This window comes from Rosa rugosa, chromosome 1 (assembly GCF_958449725.1).
Source record: "Rosa rugosa chromosome 1, drRosRugo1.1, whole genome shotgun sequence".
In the NCBI taxonomy this organism is placed as follows: Eukaryota; Viridiplantae; Streptophyta; class Magnoliopsida; order Rosales; family Rosaceae; genus Rosa; species Rosa rugosa.
In genome coordinates, this window is record NC_084820.1 from 60,181,766 (window position 1) to 60,206,581 (window position 24,816).

General features: G+C 39.0%; 4 protein-coding genes and 2 long non-coding RNA genes across 10 annotated transcripts; 2 read left to right on the forward strand and 4 right to left on the reverse strand.

Moving 5' to 3' along the window:
• Positions 1-812: 812 nt before the first annotated feature.
• On the reverse strand, positions 813-2,982 carry LOC133725821 (F-box/kelch-repeat protein At3g23880-like). 3 transcript variants are annotated; one of them, XM_062153201.1, is made up of 3 exons: positions 2,842-2,969; positions 1,601-2,744; positions 813-1,109 (listed from the first exon to the last, which is right to left on the reverse strand). In XM_062153201.1, the coding sequence occupies exons 2-3, from the start codon at positions 2,663-2,665 to the stop codon at positions 1,098-1,100; spliced, it is 1,077 nt and encodes a 358-aa protein (XP_062009185.1). In that variant the 5' UTR covers positions 2,666-2,744; positions 2,842-2,969; the 3' UTR covers positions 813-1,097. The 3 variants fall into 3 exon arrangements, with proteins under 3 accessions (XP_062009185.1, XP_062009184.1, XP_062009183.1); XM_062153200.1 differs by having other exon boundaries at positions 813-1,101; positions 1,601-2,982; XM_062153199.1 differs by having other exon boundaries at positions 1,601-2,982.
• Positions 2,983-4,055: 1,073 nt separating this feature from the next.
• LOC133743399 (F-box protein At3g07870-like) lies at positions 4,056-6,457 on the reverse strand. 2 transcript variants are annotated; one of them, XM_062171340.1, is made up of 2 exons: positions 5,070-6,457; positions 4,056-4,431 (listed from the first exon to the last, which is right to left on the reverse strand). In XM_062171340.1, exons 1-2 carry the CDS (start codon positions 5,736-5,738, stop codon positions 4,423-4,425), a joined length of 678 nt encoding a protein of 225 aa, XP_062027324.1. In that variant the 5' UTR covers positions 5,739-6,457; the 3' UTR covers positions 4,056-4,422. The 2 variants fall into 2 exon arrangements, with proteins under 2 accessions (XP_062027324.1, XP_062027317.1); XM_062171333.1 differs by having other exon boundaries at positions 4,059-4,439.
• On the reverse strand, positions 5,750-6,235 carry LOC133731903 (putative F-box protein At3g51171). Its single transcript, XM_062159353.1, has one exon. It carries the CDS (start codon positions 6,233-6,235, stop codon positions 5,750-5,752), a length of 486 nt encoding a protein of 161 aa, XP_062015337.1.
• Positions 6,458-10,688: 4,231 nt separating the features above from the next.
• Positions 10,689-13,524, reverse strand: LOC133743413 (F-box/kelch-repeat protein At3g23880-like). Of its 2 annotated transcripts, none has more exons than XM_062171360.1 (2): positions 12,043-13,524; positions 10,689-11,389 (listed from the first exon to the last, which is right to left on the reverse strand). In XM_062171360.1, the coding sequence occupies exons 1-2, from the start codon at positions 13,231-13,233 to the stop codon at positions 11,381-11,383; spliced, it is 1,200 nt and encodes a 399-aa protein (XP_062027344.1). In that variant the 5' UTR covers positions 13,234-13,524; the 3' UTR covers positions 10,689-11,380. The 2 variants fall into 2 exon arrangements, with proteins under 2 accessions (XP_062027344.1, XP_062027335.1); XM_062171351.1 differs by having other exon boundaries at positions 10,689-11,397.
• A 7,092-nt stretch (positions 13,525-20,616) lies between these two features.
• LOC133714178 (uncharacterized) lies at positions 20,617-22,112 on the forward strand. Its single transcript, XR_009848485.1, has 3 exons — positions 20,617-20,681; positions 21,198-21,319; positions 21,570-22,112. It is a non-coding gene; the product is annotated as an uncharacterized LOC133714178 (long non-coding RNA).
• A 912-nt stretch (positions 22,113-23,024) lies between these two features.
• On the forward strand, positions 23,025-24,801 carry LOC133724490 (uncharacterized). Its single transcript, XR_009853736.1, has 4 exons — positions 23,025-23,158; positions 23,410-23,573; positions 24,463-24,537; positions 24,745-24,801. It is a non-coding gene; the product is annotated as an uncharacterized LOC133724490 (long non-coding RNA).
• The last annotated feature ends 15 nt before the right edge of the window (positions 24,802-24,816 follow it).

Consider the following 24,816-nt stretch of genomic DNA (forward strand, 5'->3'; position numbering starts at 1 on the left):
ATAGTGAAGAACTTTGAATTTTGTGAGTCTGATTCCGCCAAGGATAAGCATAACTTTGATTATGTCCTTTTGCATTAGTAATAGTTTCTATGTCTATTGAAAAAAAGTTTTGCAAATTAGAGTCACAGATATGGTGCACGTGAGAGTTTGGGCGAGAACTTGGTGAAACTAAGCGTTCCGGGGACGTAGGCAAGTTGTGTTAACAATATTTTATTGTTTTGTTTACTATAGTTATCTATATTATTTTTCACTTGTCTGCTTAGCAAGAAAGATTTTAGGTTTGACCTCTAATAATCTTCCGGTCTTTAATGTGAAGAATAGGTAAGTAATAAAGGTTGGGGTCAAGTGATTTGAACCTGAAACGTACTCTTTAGCTTCTAGCAGGTCAATGTTATGTTCGTAGAGAATACACATACACTTGCAGTATATGGCTATCCAGTGTTTAGGAGTTGCTATAATTTGGTACTACGTGAGAAATCTGAACTGAAGTTGAGATGTTCAAACAATGTCACAAGACCGATTAGTTTAGTAACTAATTAGTAGAATGCAAGTATCTTGTAGCTAGAATTTCGTGATAAGATGGCTTGGATTTCATAATAAGACGGTAGAGATTCAATCAATATCCTTTTCAGCTACTCAAATTAATTTTCAATACCAAATGTAAAAATGAGTTGATCATTCAATCCCGAGTATCAATTCTTAATCCAAATGATGATGTTTTTTTTTGGGCAAATCTAATTGCTCTTTCTTAAAAGTTTCTTTTGTCCTGGCTAAAGGAGTTTCAACGTAATAAGAAGTACTTTTTGATTGGATGACAAGAGCAAACATTTTTATATTTGATAGATATAAGAAATAACTTTGTTAGGTTTACAAAGACAAGATATTTAATTCTTAGTACAATATCTAAACAACACTGCATCCACTTTCTACATATGCAAATGACTTTCTGGACTCCCAATTTGTTTCCAAGTGGAGAAGAAACATTACACATACCTCTCCTCCATCAAAATGACGCCACCTTGAATTACATCCAGGTTGCTTCTACAAAATCACTTTTGCCTCCCTATTTCCTTGAGAACTACAGCAACGCTACTAGCTCACCTACAAATCTGACAAATTATGAGCTATAAGTTGAATTACAAGCATCCACTCATTCAGAACAGAAATCAGTTATCCAATATAACATATGTCCTCTTGACCTAATAAACCAATACCATTGAAATGAAAAGGGAGAACAATTCAAGAAATGATAGTATAATTGGAATAAAATGGTGAAGAAGATGATCAGTCTAGTATGTTAGTCACTGGACATGCTGGAACCTGAAGTCTGCCTTGTACATAGCTAAACTGTGACAAAACTTATAACAGTATTTAAACAGAACAAGTACTGAAAAACTCACACATAACTTCTGAAAGACATTGAATTCTCTCTATTTAAACAGACCAAGTACTGAAAAACTCACACATAACTTCTGAAAGACATTGAATTCTCTCTATTTAAACAGACCAAGTACTGAAAAACTCACACATAACTTCTGAAAGACATTGAAAAACTCACACACTACTAAAATTCCAATTTTAATGGATAAAGAAGACTCACATTGTTGGTTTTGTATGTGTGGACGTCTGGTGAAACTAATGTCTCTCGATAAATGACTGTTGTAAACTCCCAGTTCTTCGCGACCTCAACAACATGCTTGAATTTCTTCTCCTTTAGATTTGATAATACCATGAGGTGTTGACCGTCACCCATCTCGTCAATCAAAACTACACCATTCTCTAAAATGCACACAGGCCTGAAATATTCACGATAATCATCAAAATGCTCTGCATAAGTCTCCAAAGAAAATTGTAAGACTTCAGTCCAGGATTCCTTGACCCCATATTCTTTCATCATCCATATGTTGAAAGTGTTGGTTCGAGTTGGGCAAGCAAGTACACACAGGCAATTTTTATGAATCAAGTGATCAAAAAACCAGTCATCATAGGGTAATGGAATCGTCTTCTGAAATTTCTCCGCCTCTAAATCAAAAGACAAAATTCTTGAGCCCCCTTCAGGTAGATTACATAGCCAATGCAGAGCTCCGTTTAAGAACAACCCCTGCCGCATTATTAATGTAACATAATCAATGTCTTCAACAGTCCTCCATGAACCTGTTTTCAGTGAAAAGATGTGAATCATGATTTTCATAGCAAGATAATCAGTGAACCCCCGTATCACCTTGTAGTCGTCACTAGCAGAATCATACCCGAATCCATTAAAATCGTAGCTAAACTTGGAGTTTATAACTCGAGGAGGTTTTGGTAAAACCTTGGAGTCTCTAGTACAAGGGTTCCATAACATAATGGCCTCGAAGTCAACTTGTACACATACCAAGCCATTGCAAGAGCCCACACCAACTCTATAACCGGAATCAGCGATAGATTTCGTCACCGGAAAATCCAGCTGAGTGACTGCAAACTGAGCACCAGCACCATCACCATAATCATCATCCTTCATACTTTTCAAGGCTTCATAGTCCAAGACCAAGGGAGGATCCAGCATGAAAATAAGCCTGTGAGCGCTCTCGGTGATGCCTCTCTCTCCGTAGCTGAGGTGTTTCTTTACAAAATAGGATTCGGAGATCAAAGCACGCCATGACTTGCAGACGCACCGGAATCGCATCAAGGATTTGACCGGTAGCCTCGCTAGGATCTCCGCAATCACATCTTCCTCGTAGTCGCCGAAGTCCGTACGAACTCGCCTAAGCACGACATCACCGTCCCCCATTGTAATTACTCTCTATCTCTCTCTCGCGCCAAAATTGACTGAAACAAACCCCAGATTGTATTAAAACTTACAAATTCGGTAGCTTCAGCGTTCACCGGAATTGTAGCCGGAGTGAGATATCCGGTAGCCTTCGTGATCTTGCTCCTTTTCCCTTTTGCCTCTTCAGGTTGCTCTGAGTGAGGGTTTATCGGCTGCTGCTTTTGAGTGTTGGAAACTTGGAATCTTATAGAGGGCCATTCCCTAATCGTGTGGGCTGGATTTATAATTTGTTTGTGTTTGGGCCTGTGTTTTGGGTTGTATTTTTTTAGATTAAAGAAATTATACAGCAACAAAAAAATAAATGAATCAAAAATTTCAAACTAAAAGCATGAATGACGGAAGGACATAGTCTATGTCTTCTCCCAAATAGTAGTAAGTTGTTGTGCCGAGTATTGGCAAGATCGATGCACTTTAAGCACCGAGTGACGGCGCATTTTTTTAATGAATTTGTTGCATCTAGATTCATGAAAGAATTATGTCAAACTCAAAATGAGTTGCGGAAGCAAGTTACAGCTTAAAATCATCTAGAATAGTTGAGGGAGATGAGATTAGTAGTCGAATGCCTAGTTATAAATATTGTGCATGCTGAGAATACAAGTAAAGCTGAAAGTTTCATCATAAAGTTCATTTTTGCGCTGGAATTGCATAATAAGATATCAAGTTTTTCTTGTTTGTTCAATCTTGACTAAAACCATCGTTCAATGGTTGAATGGTGGTAGCTCAAGCCTTCTTCACAAAATAAGACCAGGAGATCAATGCTTGCCATGACTAGAATGACTGGCACACAACGCCATCAGGTCCTTCTTCACAAAATGTTGGTGTGTTTTTGCATTCCAAGATAAGCATAAGTGTGACACAAATATCTGAAGCTTAATAAACCAGAGAAAGTCACAAAACGGCAAATTTTAGCATCAAGTGGTACCAATCTACAGCATTAGTTATATTCAATCCGCACAGTTATAGTTGAGCTGGTATTCTGCACATATTCAAGGATAACAACTACCAGCATGTGGCATACGGCTTCAACATTTCATACGAACATAGTGAAGGGTGAAACTAAAGATTCTATATAGTATATAGGCAGCTGTCTCACTCCAAAACTGAGAAATGAGCAGATTTGGCAGCTTAAAAATCTACGGTTGTTCCTGTTTAGTATGTATTGTTTGAGTAGTTAATGCCCGCCATCATTATATTACTTAATCTAAGATCTAGCTAAGCGGGTTCGATAAGAAGGAATAGTTTGGAGGTTAAGTTTGTTTTGTCCTGGCTAAAGGAGTTTCATAAGTAATAAGAACTTTATGATTGGATGTCACGGGCGAACGTTTCAATATCTGATAGTCATAAGAAATAACCTTAATAGGTTTACAGGGACGAGATATTTCATTCTTAGTACAATATCTACAAACAACACAGCAGCCACCTTCTACATGAGTAAATAACTTTTTGGATCTCCAAATTCGTTGCCAAGTGAAGGAGAAACATTACACACCTCATTACAGATACCTCTCCCGGTCTCCCCCCTCAAAATGATGCCCACCTTGAATGACAACCAGGTTGCTTGTACAAAAGCACTTTCGCCTCCCTATTTCCTTGAGAACTACAGCAACGAGCTACTAGCTCACCTATAAATCTGACATTAATGAGTTATAAGTTGAAATTACAAGCACTTCACTCATTCAGAATGAAAAGCAGTTATCCAATATAACATTTGTCCTCTCGATCTAATAGCCTAATACCATTGAAATGAAAAGAACAAATCTAGAAATAATAGGAATAAAATTGTGAAGCAGAAGATTAGTCTACTGTGTTAGTCGCTGGGCATAATGCTGGAACATGGAGTCTGCCTTGTACATAGCTAAACTTGACAAAACTTCTAACAGCATTTAAACAGAAAGAGCACTAAAAGAGGTAAAACTCACACATAACTTCTAAAGTAGCACATTGAATTCTCTCCATTTAACAACACTTGCGCAGCAAAAAAGAAAATATAACATAATTGATACTTGTAGCTGTGAGCCATCTATTAACAAGATTTGGCAAATTCAATATTATGCAGTCGAATCAAATATGGTGACATTTCAACCTACTGTGGAGAAAACTTGCACCCAATATGGATGACAGCTGAAGAAAGTGGATAAGTTACAAAATAGCAAACCCAAACGCAAACTTTGCAACCTGTATGACACAAGGTAGTACTGACAACTGACACATGGTAACCATACTACTGAAATTCTAATAATAATGGATAAAGAAGACTCACAATGTTGGTTTTGTATGTGTGGATGTCTGGTGAAACTAATGTCTCTCGGTAAATGACTGTTCTAAACTCCATGCTGTTCGCGACCTCAACAACATGCTTGAATGTCTTCTCCTTTAGATTAGATAATACTACCAAGAGGTGTTCATACTCACCCATCTTGTCATTCAAAACTACACCATTCTCTAAAATGCACACAGGAGTGCAGTAACTTCTAAATTCATAACAATCCTCTGCATACTTCTCAAAAGAAAATTGTACAACATCAGTCCAGGATTCCTTGACCCCATATTCTTTCATCATCCATATGTTGAAACTGTCGGTTCCAGTAGGGTAAGCAACTACACAGAGACAATTTTTATGAATCAAGGGATCATAAGACCAGTCATCACAGGGTAATGGAATCGTCTTCTGAAATTTCTCTGCCTCTAAATCAAAAGCCAAAATTCTTGAGCCCCCTTCAGGTAGATTATATAACCAATGCAGAGCTCCGTTTAAGAACAACCCCTGCCACGTTTTAAATGTAACATAATCAATGTCTTTGATAACCCTCCATGTACCTGTTTTCAGTGAAAAGATGTGAATCATGATTTTCTTAGCAAGAACATCAGTGAACCCCCGTATCACCTTGTAGTCGTCACAACTCACAAGCAGAATCATACCCAAATCCATAAAAATAGTAGTTAAACCCGGAGTTCATAACACAAGGAGGTTTTGGTAAAACCTTGGAGCCTCTTGTACCAGGGTTCCATAACATAATGGCCTCGGGGGGAACTTCTAGACATACAAAGCCATTGCAAGAACCAATAACAACTCTCCAACCGGATAGTTTTCAGTACCGGAAAATCCAACTGAGTGACTGCAGACTGACCACCAGCAGCGCCATCGCAATCATCATCCTTCATCAAGGCTTCAAAGTCCAAGGACAAGGGAGGATCCAACATGAAAATGAATCTGGGAGTGCTCTCGGTGATGCCTCTCTCTCCGTAGTTCAAGTGTTTCTTTACAAAATAGGATTCGGAGATCAAAGCACGCCATGACTTGCAGACGCACCGGAAACGCATCAAGGATTTGACCGGTAGCCTTGCTAGGATCTCCGCAATCACATCTTCCTCGTAGTCGCCGAAGTCGGTATGAGCTCGCTTAAGCACCATATCGCCGTCCCCCATTGTAATTACTCTCTATCTCTCACTGGCGCCAAAATTGACTGAAAGAAACCCTAGATTGTACAAAATGGCTGCTAGACTGTTTAAAATATTGAAACTCACAAATTCGGTCGCTTCAGCGTTCACCGGAACCCTAGCCGGAGTGAGATTTCCAGTAGCGTTCCTGCTCTTGCTCCTTTTCCCTTATGAGTGAGTGAGGGTGACTCTCAGTGAGGGTTTGTTGGCTGCTGCTTTTTGAGTGCTGGAAACTTGGAATCTTATTATAAAGGGCCTTCCCCTAGTCCCGTGGGCTGGATTTATGATCTGTTTCTATTTGGGCCTGTGTTTTCGTTCTTTTTAGATAACAATTTTTAAGCAACTACACGAATTAAAAATATGAAAGCTTGACTGACAGTCTATTTCATTCTATTCTGCCAAACAGTAGCAAGTTTATTCTCCTAGACAGTAGCAAGTTGAGGATTGGCAACGCATCCATCCTTTAGAGCAAGTGCAGCGGCCGATGCTTGACCGGGCACCACCTCAGCAATCCGATGTGTTGCCTGGGCGTGCTCCTTTTTTCCCCTCCACCGGGCCTGTTTTGCCCGGGCAAACTTTGGCTTTGTTTGACCAAGGGCAAGAAAAATTCCAAGCCCATGCCTTTTGTCTTGCCCAGGCTTGGCCTGCTGCCAGCTCGGCCCGCAGTCGATCGTGGCTGACGTCACAGGGGCCAGCGCAGAGAGAGACACGGACGAATCACAGCAGGAGGATGCGGTTTCAAACCTTCACGGATGAACAGTGACTTTAAACAGTAAACCCATATGTGAACAGTGAAAAAGTAGTGAACAGTAGAGATGCACAGTAAAAACTGAACAGTGTTGACCGGCAAGAAAAAAAACGAGTGCAAGCCTATGTCCAGTGGCAGTGAATAGTAACTTGACTGGTCGAATTCTTGACTTCTCAACTTTGCCTTTTCTTGACTACGGGTGAACTTGCTCTTAGGCGCCGAGAAAATGAGCCTGAACTTGTTCTCGATGATAGCTTTATCTAAGTGTTCTCTCACAAAATAAGAATCGGAGATTAAAAGCATGCCATGACTCGCACACAAAGCGAAATCGCATCAAAGCTTTGACTAGTAGCCTCGCTAGTATCTCCACACTCATACCTTCTTTGTCCGCCGTGTAGTTTACAAGCTAAGGCTTCGCTTAAGCATCTAATAATTATGTTATCATTATGTGTTGGCCTGTTTGCCTTTATTTATCTTTTTTTTAAATAAATGGCTGGTGCGGCTGCCCTCAAGTTTTGATTAATGAAACCGTCGAATACAAAGGGGGGACATTGAGCCTAAACCCCTGATTACAATAGGCACCTAGAGTACATCCTGAAATAATATCATGAGTCTCTACGAAAGAATTGTATTCAAATACGCACCAACTAGCAAAGAACACGCTCCAGACGGTTCTATTTGCTTCCCAGCGGTGACACAACGGAAAGATAACTCGATCTGCAACTCGAATACAGCATAGCATAATATCCATTCTCACAGCTTTCCCATCATATTGCCACTGGAAAACACATCCAGTGACACCAAGTTTCACCCTGCCACTAGGAGGGAGTAACCATTTGACAAAGCAAGGAACTCGCCACCTACCTAGAGCAAACAAGGCACTAGGAGTGCACACACAGGCACGCAGCCCGACTAGACCCACACGATAAGTGTATGGATTTATTACTCGCAAAAAGCGCAACCAAACTAAATAGCATAAATAAATAACGACTTTAAATAAAAAAAACAACTAGGGCATGGCCCAAGAATTGAGCCCAAGCCTAGTTAGCTAGGGAGACACCGCCCACATGCAGGGCCCAGCCCAACTCTTGCATGGCTTCCACCGTCTTCCCGTGATCCCTGCCGCGCCACCACCTGCAACAGGTTGCCACCATCACCGCCGACGTTCCCCCAACAAGGTAACCAAGAACCCAAATCGGATCCAGAAGATCCCAACGAACCCAAATCGGATCCAGAAGGTCTCCTGCAACCCAAATCGGATCCAGAGGGCCACCAGCAACCCAGATCGGATTGGGAAGGTCCCCTGCAACCAGCAACCGCGCTCTCGGCCTCAAACCCCACCAACAAGTACCGAGCCACCACCCAACAGCGATTGTGTTTCCTTTCACCACCTCCCTCAAATCGCAGCCAAGGTTCTAAAAAACGCTAGGCGCTAGTCGGGCGGTATCCCGGGGACTAGCACCTAGGGGCCTAGGCGGGGACTAGGCGGTTTTAATTATTTTAGTTTTTTAATTATTTTATGACATATAATTATATAAATAAAAATATTTAAAATCTCAAAATTAATTGAAAATAGTTTAATTGATCAAAATAGAGAAAAAAAAATTAAGAATTTAATAAACATACTTAATATTAGCCTAAGATAAAGTCTCAATATTAGTGGGTTTGTTACTTTGTTATATGATTTGATTCAATGAACAAACCACACGTATGTCAAACTGCAAGTTCACATTTGTTGGGTTTAGCAAACATGTCAACTTGAAATAGCCTTTCCTAGGTTCCAATAGCTAAACCAATCTGTGTATTTTCTCTTCCTTCGCCCCACTACACTAGAAGACCAAGCACCTTCTATCTTTTCCACCATGACCCAGAAATTCATGAAAGAGTGAGAAACAGATCGATTCAAAAGTCAAAACCCATAACAGATCGATTCAAAACCCAGAAATTCAACTTACCAATTCTGCAATTCAACGATTTCAACCCAGAAATTAAACCCAGAAATTCATGAGAGATGGAGAGATGAGTCAGTCAAGGTCCTCAAGGAGAGAGGTCGTGTGGCCTTGGCCTTGACGAAGAGAGGGAAGAGAGGGAGATAGGCCGTGTCGCGGTGCCGCAGAAAGAGAGAGAGAGAGAGAGAGAGAGAGGAGAGACGGCGACAGTGAGTGTCTGAGTTAGGTTTCGACTTCAGTGTTCGACAGTGAGTGTTTATTTGAGTTTATTTATAAAAAAAAAAAGGGAAGCAGCACCCAGGACAACCCGCCTAGGCCGCCTAGCCCGACTAGGCGGCCGATTTTCAGCCCGGCGCCCAGCTCGATCGATTAGCCTAAAATCCGAACGGTAAGGAAACACCCAGCGCCTAGGCCGATTTTTAGAACATTGATCACAGCAGTCCAGATTGTACACGATTGAGGAGACCACTTCCTCGGACAACACAGACGAAGACAGCTCGTCCGACGACACCGCTCGGAGGACGGGTCGCCGAACGGAAAGGGGATGCTTTTTCGCTGAAACCCTAAGCGCGTGCAGGCGCGTTCTCTCACCTTTATTCTTTTTTTTTGGTATAGCTCGTGAGTCTATGTTTTTATTTATCTATTTTTTAGAGAAAAAGAAATTGCCATAAAAAACAATTTATATGTGTATATCATATATAAGTACATCAGATAGTTAATAAGGTCTATCCAAAAACATGCACTACATGAATACATTTCCTAGGACAAATGTACAAAGAACAGTAGGGAAGAAACAAGAAAAAAGACAACGCTTCTTCTATTACAACAATTGCAATCTAACACAAATATAAACTTGATAGTGAAGAATTTTGAATTTTGTGAGTCTGGTTCCACAAAGGATAAGGAAAACTTTGATTATGTCTTTTTGCATTACATATTCCGATTTAATAATAGTTTCTATGTCTATTGGAAAAAAGTATTGCAAATTAGAGTCACAAATATGGTGCAAATGAGAGTTTGGGCCAGAACATTAGTGAAACTCAAGCGTTCGAGGGACTTAGGCAAGTTGTGCTAACAATTTTTTGTAGTCTTGTTTTGTTTACTACATAGTTATCTATATTATTTTGCACTTGTCCACTTCACAAGAAAGATTTTAGGTCAAACTTCTAATAATCCTCCGGCCCTTAACGTGACGAATAGGCTAGTAATAAAGGTTGGGGTCAAGTGATTTGAACGTTTAACGTACTATTTCGCTTCTAGCTGGTCAAATGGTCAATGTTATGTTAGTAGAGAATACACTTGAGTATATGGCTATAAGTTGGTATAATTTGTACCTACGCGAGAAATCTGAACTGAATATGAAGGAAGTTGAGATGATCAATATTGCAGAGAACAATGTCACAAGACCGATTAGTTTAGTAACTAACTAGTAGAATGCAAGTATGTTGTACCTAGAATTTCGTGATAAGATGGCTTGGATTTCATAATAAGACGGTAGAGATTCAATCAATATCCTTTTCAGCTACTCAAATTAATTTTCAATACCAAATGAAAAAATGAGTTATCATTCAGTCCCGAGTACCAGTTCTTAATCCAAATGATGATTTTTTTTTTGGCAAATCTTATTGCTCTTTCTTGACAGTGGTAAGTTTCTTTTGTCCTGCCTAAACGAGTTTCATACGTAATAAGTACTTTTTGATTGGATGACAAGAGCTAACATTTTGATATTTGATAGATATAGATATAAGAAATAACTTTAATAGGTTACAAAGACGAGATATTTCATTCTTAGTACAATACACACATATATATACAGTCCGGCTACACTAAGGACGTCCTTAGTTTATCTTAGGTACGGATTTCCGGTTTTCACCCACTTTCCGATCAAATTTTCACATCTTAACCGTTCAGTTTTTAGGTCCTAATGTATAGATCACCTCTGCAAAATTTCAGCCAAATTGGTGATCATTAAGGCATCAAAAACTGCAAATTACAACAATCTAAACGAACGGTTCCGGTTCGACAGATTCGATTCGTTCGTGTAAATTGCAGTTTTGGACTCCTTAACGATCACCAAATTGGCTGAAATTTTGCAGAGGTGATCCATACATTAGGACCTAAAAACTGAACGGTTAAGATCTGAAAATGTGATCGGAAAGTGGGTGAAAACAGTAAATCTGTTCCATAAGCTTAGGTAAGGACATCCTTACCTGAGAAAAATCCTATAAATATATATATATATATATATATAAACAACAGTGGTCCCACTTTCTACATAAGCAAATGACTTTTTGGATCTCCCAATTTGTTTCCAAGTGGAGAAGAAACATTACAAATATCTCTCCTCCCTCAAAATGACGCCCACCCTAAATTACAACCAGGTTGCTTCTACAAAATCACTTTTGCCCTATTTCCTTGAGACCTACAGCAACGCTACTAGCTCACCTACAAATCTGACAAATTATGAGTTATAAGTTGAATTACATGCATTTCACTCATTCAGAAAAGAAAGCAGTTATCCAATAAAATATATGTCCTCTCGACCTAATAGACCAATACCACTGAAATGAAAAGGAAGAACAATTCTAGAAATGATAGTATAATTGGAATAAAATGGTGAAGCAGATGATCAGTCTACTGTGTTCAGTCACTGGACGTAATGCTGGAACCTGGAGTCTGCCTTGTACATGGCTAAACTGTGAAAAAACTTATAACAGTATTTAAACAGAACAAGTGCTGAAAGAGGTAAAACTCACATATAACTTCTGAAAGACATTAAAACAACACTTGTGCGGCATACAAAGAATAACATAACTGCTACTTGTAGCTGTGTGCCATATATTAACAAGATTTGGCAAATCAGATTCTCAATATTTATGCATTTGAATCAAATACGGTGACATTTCATGCTTAACTTGGTTTTCCAATAAAATTACCGAGGATAAAAGTTGCACCCAATATGGATGAAAGCTGAAGAAAGTGGATATATTACAAAATAGCAAACTTTGCCAAATGTATGACACAAAGTAGTACCGACAACTGACACAGGGTAACCACACTACTAAAATTCTAACAGTTAATGGATAAAGAAGACTCACATTGTTGGTTTCGTATGTGTGGACGTCTGGTGAAACTAATGTCTCTCGGTAAATGACTGTTCTAAACTCCAAGTTCTTCGCGACCTCAACAACATGCTCGAATTCCTTCTCCTTTAGATTAGATAATACCATGAGGTGTTGACCCTCACCGATCTTGTCAATCAAAACTAAACCATTCTCTAAAATGCACAGAGGCGTGAAATAACATCTAGAATCATCATAATGCGATGCATACTTCTCCAAAGAAAATTGTAAGACTTCAGTCCAGGATTCCTGGACCCCATATTCTTTCATCATCCATATGTTGAAAGTGTTGGTTCCAGTTGGACAAGCAAGTACACAGAGGCAATTTTTATGAATCAAGAGATCAAAAAACCAGTCATCATAGGGTAATGGAATCGTCTTCTGAAATTTCTCCGCCTCTAAATCAAAAGACAAAATTCTTGAGCCCCCTTCAGGTAGATTACATAGCCAATGCAGAGCTCTGTTTAAGAACAGCCCCTGCCGCATTATTAATGTAACATAATCAATGTCTTCGACAGTCCTCCATGAACCTGTTTTCAGTGAAAAGATGTGAATCATGATTTTCTTAGCAAGATAATCAGTGAACCCCCGTATCACCTTGTAGTCGTCACTAGCAGAATCATACCCGAATCCATTAAAATCGTAGCTAAACTCGGAGTTTATAACTGGAGGAGGTTTTGGTAAAACCTTGGAGCCTCTAGTACAAGGGTTCCATAACATAATGGCCTCGCGGTCAACTTCTACACATACCAAGCCATTGCAAGAACCCACAACAACTCTATAACCGTAATCAGGGATAGATTTCGTTACCGGAAAATCCAGCTGAGTGAGTGCAAACTGACCACCAGCACCATGAACATCATCCTTAATACTTTCCAAGGCTTCATAGTCCTCCATACTTTTCAAGGCTTCATAGTCCAAGGCCAAGGGAGGATCCAGCAGGAAAATGAGCCTGTGAGTGCTCTCGGTAATGCCTCTCTCTCCGTAGCTGATGTGTTTCTTTAAAAAATAGGATTCGGAGATCAAAGCACGCCATGACTTGCAGACGCACCGGAATCGCATCAAGGATTTGACCGGCAGCCTCGCGAGGATCTCCGCAATCACACCTTCCTCGTAGTAGCCGAAGTCGGTATGAACTCGCCTAAGCACGACATCGCCGTCCCCCATTGTAATGACTCTCGCGCGCCCAAATTGACTGAAAGAAACCCTAGATTGAACAAAACTGCTGCTAAACTGTTTAAAGTATCGAAACTTACAAATTCGGTTGCTTCAGCGTTCACCGGAACCCTAGCCGGAGTGAGATTTCCAGTAGCGTTCTTGCTCTCGCTCCTTTTCTCTTATGAGTGAGTGAGGGTTTGTTGGCTGCTGTGATAGTTCCCTTACCGTGTGGGCTGGATTTACGATCTGTTTGACTGTTTCTATCTGTGATAGTTCCCTTATCGTGTGGGCTTTGATTGGTAGCCTCGCTAGTATCCGCCGTGTCGTTTAAGAGCTAGGGGTTCGCTTAAGAGTCTAATAACTATGTCATCTTTTTGTGTGGGCCTGTTTGCCTTTATTTATGTTTTTTTTACTTTTGGAGAAGAATAAATTATCATAAAAATTAACTTAGACGGGTTTAGTACTTTAGATGTTTTTTTTTTTAGAAAAATTCAGTCACCGTCCTCAAATTATGGTGTCAAGGCCAATTTGATACCCGAACTCTCAAAAGTATCAATGTGATACCCAAAGACCTATTTTGACATCAACGAGATACTTCCGTTCAATATCTCTGACGGTGCCGTCAACTTGATGACGTGACAAGCACGTGGAGACAAAAAGAAAGTTAAATGACTAATTTACCCTTTTGTTTTTGTTAATTCATTTTTTTTTTCTTTTCATTATTTCTTCTTCTTCTTCTTCTTCTTCTTCTTGGATTTTGTTCGGCTAATTTTGTTCTAGCCAAACCGCCCGCAACCTCCGAAGCAAGCTCGGCCACCACACTTCCTTACTTACCTGACGACGCCACCAGCCACCAACCACCCACCCCAAAATGGATTCCAATTTCGGCCTCGAACGCGAGCTTGGCCCCGACGACAGTTACCGCCCCAATCCCAATCTGAGCCCTGACGGCCTTGAAAACCCCAATCCCAATCAGTGGGCGGTGAGTTTCCGATTGGAAAAAGGCGAAAGATTTGCAGGTCGATGAGGTCGCATTTGGCTTCCGGAGTCTGGGATCTGAGCCGAGAGCAAGGCAACAAGCTTCTCCACAACCGGTTTCGCGGGGAGGAACATCAAGGATGCCAAGAGGACCAAAGTTGACCTCAATTGCGCCTATTACACCTGCAAGCAGAGTTGGGATTTGCATTTCGCCTTCTGTTTGAGACCCGGTTTCGGCTACCATGATGATGGCGAACCTGTTGTCAGGGCTTATGTGTGCGACAATGGACATTCTCCGGGGCCTGGACCGACTTGCCATTGTATGCCTAATGGAAACCGTTTTGTTTCGTTTCAATAAGAGTGTGTGGTGATTTGCGTTTGTTCATCTTCGAGTTGCGTAGGATGCAGAGAAATGTTGTGAGATTTGGTTCATACCTTCAGTGTTTATCTTAATAGATTTGAATTCAATTATTCCGACTCATAGTCACTCTATATGCTCTGTTCTTGCAATTGCAGAACATGCCAATATGGTTAGTCCTCAAGCTCTTGTTGAATTGGATGGTTTGGTGCTTTGCTATGTGTGTATTTAGGGACGGTGACTGAATGGTTTGGTGATTACGCTGCAAAATTCGACCTGGTCGCCTCTTTGGAATGAAAAGTGTGCCATTTGCGGAATCGGAAGGAATGAATTGAAATCGGAGAGAGTGAATAGCAACTTATTGACTCTGTTTGTTCCTCTAGGAATTAGGGGAGACCTAATTTTCTAATTTCTATCTCTGGATTTTCTGCTAGAACTATAATTTGATTGGGTTTCAATGTCGAAGAATGAGAGTTGCTGAGCGTTGTGAAGAAGAAGAAGAGAGAGAGGGACGGGGAGAGAGAGAGCCATCTCTCTGTTCAAGTGTTCAAGATTGATCTGTGATAACAAGTGTTCAAGATCGATGGTGAGGAACGGAATAGATGACAAAACAGATTGTTGAGGTGGAGAATTACGGAGAGGGGGGTTACTGTTCATAATTGAAGTGGGTGAAGCAAGTGGCAAAGGGTAGAAAAAGAAGTTGACAAAAAAAAAAGGGTAGAAAAAGAAAAAAAAATGCAAACCAAAGAAGGCTGTGATGAGAAAAGACGAAAGGTGAAGATGAAGCGGTGTGCAGATTACAAAGAAAAAAAGAAAATTGACGAAAAGATCGAAGAAAGGAAATGATTACAGGGTTGCAAAGTGATAGAGGAGTAGATGACCAACTGAAAAAAATTTAGGGATGAAGAACCCTAGAAGTTCTACCTGGTAGAGAGAAAACCCACAAGGGAGGAAACCAAGGCATACCCTAGAGACTCAAGTGGCAGGCTTTAATGAGTGTTCATGCTCCTTCTCTTTTTTCTTTTTTTCTTTTTTTAATTAGTTGATAGTGAAAGACTATTTTACCCTTAATAAAAATATCACATGCGTGGCACATGATTGCCACGTCATCAAGTTGACGGCACCGTCAGAGATTTTGGACGGAAGTATCACGTTGATGTCAAAATAGGTCTTTGGGTATCACATTGATACTTTTGAGAGTTTGGGTATCAAATTGGCTTTGGCAGCATAGTTTGGGGATGGTGACTGAATTTTTCTCTTTTTTTTTAGAAGAATTAGTAATTCAGATAGTTGATAAAGTTTATCCATTACCTTAAATTTGAAATGTATATATAAAAGTGCTACCTAACTAAAACATACATTGCATGAATACATTTTTTAGGACAAATGTACAAATAACTATAGAGAATAAACGGAAATAGAGCATCATTTGTTTTATTACAACAATTGCAATCCAACACAAATACAAACTTGATAGTGAAAAGTTTTGATTTTGTGAGTCCTGTTCCGCCAAAGATAATTAAGGAAGACTTTGATTGTTTCCTTTGCATTACATATTCCTATTTGGTAATAGTTTCTATGTCTATTGCAAATTAGAGTCACAAATATGGTGCAAGTGAGAGTTTGGGCGAGAGCTTTAGTGGCGTTCGAGGGACGTAGGCAAGTTGTAAGTTTTGTTTACTACATAGTTATCTATATTATTTTGCACTTATCCACTTCCGCAAAAAACTATGCTCAATCACTTTTGAATATAAATTCAATAGTTCAAAACAAAATAACATAACTTGAAAATAATTATTTCCACCATTGAATTTACATCCAATGGTGGTTAAGCATAATTTTGTGGGTTTTTTTTTTCACCACCAATGAATTTACATCCAAACTCACAATGTTATCAACATCATACATTGACTCATTTTTTCTCATCAACGTCGAACCCCCATTAATTTTTTGTCACGGAGCAGTTAAAATGAAGCACATATTACGAATGAGACTTGATTTTCAACAGTGGAATTGTCTTATTATACTTTTTCTTTTTTCTTAAAAAAAAATAAAAAAAATCTCTTTAGATTTATTCCAGGAACACGTGGATACAACTTTAGACAAAATCTAGAGAACAAATTGTTGATTTACACTTTTTTGGATTTGCGCCTAACTTTAGATTTGTCTCATTAGCAAGACAAATCTGAAGAACAAAGCATTTATCTGCTGGAGATTTGTTCTTCCCCATTCTTCAGATTTGATTCAAGATTAGGATGGGGAAAAAAAAAAACTGAACCTTTCCCTTTTTCTCTTTCTGGGTGATCATTTCTTCAAAATCCATTTCCTCACTTCATCTCCTTTCCAATTTTTTTGCTTCTATCAACTGTTCTTCCTGAATCCAAGTCCAACTTGAGCCTAAAAAATTCTAAATACATTCAAAAGGTGAAGAACACCTAGATTAAAAAAAAAAAAAAAAAAAAAAAAAAAAAAAAAAGGAACACCTAGATTATGGGTGAAAAGTTGGACAACTCAAATTACACTACCACCAAACCCATATCCATCATCAATTAATCCCCATCACCCACCACCAAATAACACTACACCAAAAACCTCAACACACTACACTTTTTGCACAACGGAAAAAAAAAAGTGTTGTGTGATGAAGAAAAGTGAATCAGACAACATGTTTAGTAAACCTACGTTGTATAAGGTGGTTAAAATTCTGAAGTTTTTTTTTAGGAGGCCATTGCACAACGGTTACAAGAATAATCTGTTGTGTGAATCATAAAAAAAATAGCGGCAGATTTCCCTCCTAGATCGACTCAAATTTGGCTCCAAATTGGTACTACATCGTACAACAGTATAGTTATATCTGTTGTATGAGAGTAGCATGCAAAACATGATACAACGGTTTTTTACTTTTTGTTGTGTGATAAAGTGGGAAATATTTGGATGTGCCTTTATTTGGCTCAAAATGGCACTGAAGCCCCCCAAAAACCTCCAAGTTTTGATTGAAATATAGCACCAGATTGATGATCCCACAACCAAATGAGTTGTTTCCGTTGTGCAAATGAGCATTGCCTAGCATGTTACTTTGGTTGCATATTATAGCGGGAACTTTTCCCTCTTTGGAACCTTAGTTGAGGTTTAATTTTTCAAAATCAGACAACAAAACTTCGTCTTTGTGTTGTCTGATTCTTAAAGCAAAAATTAAAAGCCCGCCTTTGACAACTTAATCAGGTAGCTAGGTTTATTGTCCCCATCAACACTTTGTCAAAACAGCCGTTTCCTGAACTCATCAAGCAGCTCTCTTCTCAATATCCTCAAAAACCATCAATCTCTCATCAAAACACCATGGGTTTCTCATGAAAACACCATAGCTAATATTTGTCTCCTCTCACTCCCACTTAGACAAAATAAGGGTTTTTCTTCGAATCGTTTCCATCAAAGACTTCTCCGTCACTTTCGTCACACTTCAAAGTCCCTTCCCAAAAACCTCGACTTCGCCTAAACATCGCTCTCTGGCTCTCTCTCTCTCTCAAGCTCTCAACATCCCCAATTTTGCTCCTCTCTCTGCAAATCAACCCTAAATCTTCAATCTTTAACTCCACTTAATGGCTCCGACACCTTCTTCCACCAAATCCAATCAAAACCCCATAATCCCCCCATCGTCTGTAGTTCTTAAAAGCCCACGCATCTCCAAACCCCAACTTAACCCTAAAAGAGTCTTCGTCGAAACACTCGGTGGAAGTCTTCGCTCGAATTTGGGTCTGGGCGTAACACTCACTGGTAAGCTCTCTCTTTGATCTGTTCATTTTCAAATCTATAAATTTGTATCGGGTTTTGGGGTTTCAAAAAGGGGGTTTAACTGCTCACCGCATTGCACGTTCCTTCCTGAGGCATGTTGAGACAGTATAATCCCTCACTCTTAGCTCCCGTCCCAATCATCCTCCCCGAACGCAGGTCCTGAATAAAACAAACATGCTTGAGAAATATGGTGATATAAAATGAATCTAAAGCAAGTTTGCTTATCGAAATGAGATTCAGGTAGAATGTGGGAACACATAGAACGTTGTGGAGGGTGAAATGGGATGAAAAAGTCACTGTCCCAATGTGAGATACTGAAAGTCTTTTCCCATCTGGTAATCTCACAGTTCTATTGTGCACAGGATAACAGGTAGAAAGAAATTCTGCACTACATACAATATGGTCGCTAGCCCCGCTATCCAAAATCCATACTACATCCTTGTTATGACGATAAAGTGCACAAATTTTACCTGAGATATCTTCAAGGTTTGGTACATTACCCACAAAGTTGGTCGTGGATGGTTTGTTGATGTTCAGCATCTCCAGCAACTGACTTTCATCCCTTGTTTTGTTCCCTGCTGCTTGGAGACGGCTTAGCAGCCCCATCATTTGATTACACTCTGTCTGGGAGAGTGGAAAACTCACTGCATCCTCCTTTCCTTCACTGGTGGCACTAACATGATTGGCCTTTGGATTGTTGTACCCTTCTCCCATCAATTTCTTTCTTCTTCTGCAATAGTTATAGGTATGACCATTGCCCTCACAGTTGGTGCACTTGAGATGTGCCCTACAATTTTTTGTGTAATGGTTTGTCATATTACACTTTTCACAATATTTATTGTCTCCTCCCATGAACTGTGTATCACGAGGAAAAGATGGAGCACTCTTCTCTCGTTGTTCATACTTCTCTGGCCTCTTGACTGCGAAGGCCGAGGCTTCTGTCATTGATCCACTCTTGCTTGCAATTGCTTCTGCTTGTTTCTCTTGACGAAGCACCATGGCATATGCCTTGTTCAGTGGTGGTAGAGGATCAAGGCTAATGATGTTGCTTCTAGTCTGTGCGAATCCTTCATTCAGTCCCATCAAAAATTTCATTGTCTTCTGAGTTTCCATGAAGGATTTGACTTCTGGAGCAGCATCACAACTGCAAGGAGGAAAAGAGCAGAGAGAGTCCTTCTCATCCCATAATGCCTTCAGTTTGGTGAAGAATGAAGTAACAGATGTACCTCCTTGTTCACAACCATGAATAACACTCTCAATTTGGAATAGTGCAACTGTGTTCACCTGTGAGAACCTCTCCTTCAATTCCAGCCACATGCTTCGTGCATCTTTACAGTGTATCACACTGTTGGATATGTCTTTCGACATGGCTCCTAGCAGCCATGTTTTCACCAGAGTATTGCATCTCTCCCATTGCAGTTGCTCGGAAGGATTATGAGTTGGTTTCGCCAGAGTTCCATCGACGAAGCCCTTCTTATTCTTGATAGTTAGTGCCATAAGCATTGATTGTTCCCATGTAGTATAGTTATCTTCCACCAAGGCCTGCGCAACGAGCATAGCGCCTGGCTGGTCTGAATGGTGGAGAAATAGCGGGTGATTGGAATTCTCCCATGGAGCAGCATTCTTGGAAGTCTGTTGTTCGAGAGGTTTTTCAACGACAACCTTCTCTTCGTCTCCAGCCATGAGGTAAAGGTTGTAAGTGTGTTTGTTGGATTGATAGGGTTTCTAGGTTCTCAGAAGCGTTGCCGCTCTGATACCATAAAGAAATTGATGATGAATATATTCTCAATTGATAATAAATCAAAGAAGATTACAGACTTTATATACAACTCCATGCAGATCTTCCTACGTAAAAGTAAGAATAACTATAGTAGTAAATCAAAACCTAACTATGCATATCTTTACAGCTAACCAATCATATCCTAGTATATCATCTTCGATCTCATTCCTTAATAGATTTTATGTGAATTTGATTTCCGAATCGGCCTTGACACCAAACTCGACGGCCTCCATCTCTGCTTCATATTCTAGTTCATTAATAGATCTGGTTGTTTTACCTTGATTTCTGGGCATAATTTGGTTTGTTTTCAATTCAGTTTGCTTAGGGTTTATATGATTGCATTTGGGTTTCAAGACTGGGTGTTCTTAATTTTGTTTCAGTTTTTATTTTAGGTGATTGCCGATTATTGCTTGTTTGCACAATGGTAGTTCTTCATTTTATCTGGGTGTATATTGTGCTGGGATTTTTTTTATTATTGGATTGACTTTTCTGGAACTCAATTAGCAGGTCTATTTCTGGAACTCAAGCAGATGTTTTCTGGAACTCGAGCAGGTCTATTTCTTTTCTGGGATTTTCTTATATTATTGGATTGACATCTGTTTAATTCTTGGTTTGATTTTATTGATATGAGTTATCAGCATATAATCTCTGTTTTTACACAAAGTTGAGCATTGAGATTTCCCCTTTTGTTTTGCCACTTCATAATTTAAATTAGAAAATTGCATATACTAAAGTACCTTTGACATTTCCTTAATTTTTCATTGCATGAGCATAATACTGAACAGAACAGGGATGATTACTAAACACAAATGCTCCAAAGAGTGCCCACTGATAGTGTACTGATTTGCATGATATATTTTCATGTCAGCAAAGGCATTCACTGCAATTATTACTCAAAAGGGAAATATATGTGTGTGCCAATTATTTTCCTACTTTGTTGTATTTTAGAACAACAGGAGCTATGTTTGTATGTTAATCTACTGAAGGAAAATGGGCTCTTAGGCATTTCCCACCTTTTTTGGTTTCTCTATGTTTGGTTCAACTATTGAAGTAAATTCTGGATTGTAGATGATGGTCGCATTCTCCTCGCTTTTTTCTAGTTTTATAGTGGAGAGGGTGGGAGAGAGAATTGGCTTAAGTTGCCTATTTGCACTCCTCTTCATTGCGCTTCTTAGTACTGCCTATGAAAGGTCAGTTTTGCACTTTAAGAATGGTACTGTGAATTAAGAATCATCTTAGCTGTTTGACTTATACCTTACTGGATTGGATACTAATAGTTTATCTTGGTTAATGGTAAATAATTTTTGAATAAATAGCGTTTACTTGATAAAACTTTCAAAACTTGCATGCAAGTTAATATGGAAAATTTTGTACTACACTGCTATAGTGCTACGTTATGGTTATCACTTGTTCTGACTCGTTTCTTTGCTAGTATGACAGTTACTTATCCAAGCACGGAGGTTGTTCAATTGCATACGCGGAAGTAGAGCATACTTGCTACCATGTTGAAGTAAAACGAGAGTTTCTCAAGGGTGCCTTCATGAGGTAAATACTGAGCTCTTCAAGTGCCCAATTTGAGTAAGTCATTTCCTTGGTATTGAAGATATTTGTGATTGGTAAACTAAGGTTGTAAATTTTGGTGATGCTTCCTGCATTGATATTTAGTATTAGCTTTGTCTCACTCATTCATATGAAAATTTGAACGGATATATGTCTGCTAGTCATACTTATGGTCCAAAACAAATGTGAATTGACAACAGGATCTGTGGTGTAAAAGTTTATGCAACTTTTCTTGTACTTCTTTTCTCTTTTATATTTATATGTTCCATATATTAAGGATATTACTTGTTAGACTACCTTATCAGAAAATTTTGGGATGGACATGAGATTTAGGTTGCAAATCTAAGAACCAATTGTGTTCTTTGTGGTCCCTCAGCATCTCAAGTTTAATATCATTTCAGTGAATTCTAATCAAATATGTAATAGTCTAATCACCTTAGTGATGTTGTGATGTTATTGCTAAAGCCAAATATCCAAAGCTTGTTATTTTCAGCCTAATCAAAGAACTTGGAATGCAAATCAGTTTCGTGCAATTTCTGACAAGCTGAAGTGTTTTCAACATAACTCTCTCAATTTTCATCGTTTTTACTTGTTTTTTTTTGGGATGTATTCAGTACATGTTGAAGTTTGTTTCTGGAAATTTTTAGCTTGTTTGGCCAACGCTTACTATGCTAAAACCTTCAGACTGTACAGTTCCAAAATAATCCAGTTTTACCATCTATCACTTCAATAGTTGGTGACGCACTATGCCAAAAAGGCCTTCAGACGACACGCATCAGACGACATAAGTTTTGTTTTATGTCGTCTGAGTTTTTCAGACGACATAATTTTTTTTTCTGTTGTCTGAATATATACTAAAACCATACTGGTTTAATTTGGAAAAATGGTGAGCATTCAGACAACACATTTGTGTAGTTGTAGAAGGTGGTGATTTCCTATCTCAAATTTGGATAAATGGCAAGAATTCAGATAACACATTTGTATAGTTGTAGAAGGTGGTGATTTCCTATCTCAAATTTGGAGGGATATCCAAAAGTTGATTGATTCTTTTCCCTCTCAAATAGCCACGCCCTAGTTAACTGGAAAATGTTGTGACATTCAGACAACATTTAAATGTTGTCTAAATGTGGGGGTTGTTTTAAAATTTCCTAAATTATTTTGACTTGTGCTATTTGACATTTTGACATATATCCCTTCTCACTTAGTTCGACCATGACTAAACACTACTCAAACATCACCCCGCGCGCTCTCTCCTTCTCACTCAACTCTCTCAACTCGACCTAGAACTCGCGAAACTAGAAAACTCAAACACCAGCCTCTCTCCTTCTCATTGTGCTCTCTCCGATCTCGATTTTCACTCTCTCTATTCTTCTTCATAGTCTCTCCTTCTTCTTCTTAGTCTCTACTTCATCTTTCATGTTCGTATTAATGGAGCTCTCCAGCAAGAGCTGTTTTCAAATCGGATATTGGTAAGCAATTTAGGGTTTCAATCATTTTGTAGTTTAGGATTTCGACGGGGTTCAATCTTCGATTGATTTTAGGGTTTTTTTTTTCTGCAAATGATTTGTGTTTTGGGGTTTTTTCAACTGGGTTCTTCCATGTTGTCAAACAAGAACTCTTTCTTCTTTCAATTAAAGCTGATTTGTGTTTTGGGGTTTTGAGTTTGGGTATAGTTCTTCAATTTTGTAACACGTTTCTTCTGTTTTGTTGGTCTTGTTAGGGAAACTTGGTGCTACAAAAGGATTTGCTGGCAAGGCTCACTGCTCGTAGTGTAGTGCAGAAAAACAGAAGGCTTGTTTGTCTAAATTTCTGGGGAGTCTTTTTCCCCAATCAATTTATGGGTCTTGTTTAATCGAGTTCTTCAGTATCAGAAACTTTCTTTTGGTAAGAACACCTACTTTCTGTTAAATCTCTGTTCTTAAATCTATTCAAGGTTGTTGTGGAATGCACTTTTGATTATTATCTGGCTATGGTGACTCCATTAGGATGATTAGGACTGGAAAGGGTCAAGTTCAATTACTGCACACCATGTGTTTGAAGTTATGCCTCAAAGACAACACCCAAGCTGAACCAGTGGGCTATTCCATGATTTTCGAAAAACCTATACTCCTTGTTTCACTCTCAGTCTTTGATAGCTTAAAATAGACTCTTCAATGATCATTTTGAACCTTGTTTCATGAAAAACGGAGTGAAAATGAGATACTTATGCTATTTTGAAGTTACTGCACCGTTTCAGGAATTCTGCAGAATTCAGCGTTCCTGTCATTTCAGATTCTTGTTTGACCATTCATTTGAACTGCGAATAACATGAAATTTTGAAAAATAGTAGCTTTGCATGTCTACTTTAAATCTGGAGAGTTGTGATTAAAATCATTGAAAGGATGATTGTTGGTGAATTTTTCTTTCTTGTTACCAGTTTTCTGAGAATTTTTCAACTTGCAGCTTTTGGTACAAGATTAATGATTTGAGAAACTTTTACTCTCTTGTCAGTCCTCAATCTTTAGTACATTGGACTAAACATGCAAAGCATTCCTTGAGTCTTAAATTTCAGTTCGAAAGGTTTCATCCATGTTCAAAAGTAACTACAAAGCTCTGTTTTCTGTGTATTCTGATTAGTGCATTCTGATTAAAATAAGTCTATAAAAGTGTGGCTTCATAGATGAGCATATTACCTACGGCCACCAAGTATATTTGGTTCTATGTTCATAATTTATAATGTTTCTTTGCTTTCATTATTTATACTTGTTTATAGCCCAACTTCTTTTTGGTACAGATCTGTCGGGCACTTGCTTATATACAGAATGGCATTGGCATCTGTCACCGTGACATCAAGCCTCAAAATTTACTTGTAAGATTATTTTTCCATATGGATGGTTGCTTTTGTATGACTCTAGATATCTTGTCTGATACCGATTCACTGGGTTCCTTAGCAGAGCCATTGGACACATGACCTATATAAGACTTCTACTGGTTTTACAAAAATTAATCAACTACATGTAATATTTTTTGTATTAAATTTATTGGTTATGCTCAAATCCTACCTGTGCATATTCAGGTAAATCCACACACACATCAGCTGAAACTTTGTGATTTTGGGAGTGCAAAAGTCTTGAGTGAGCCAGACAGA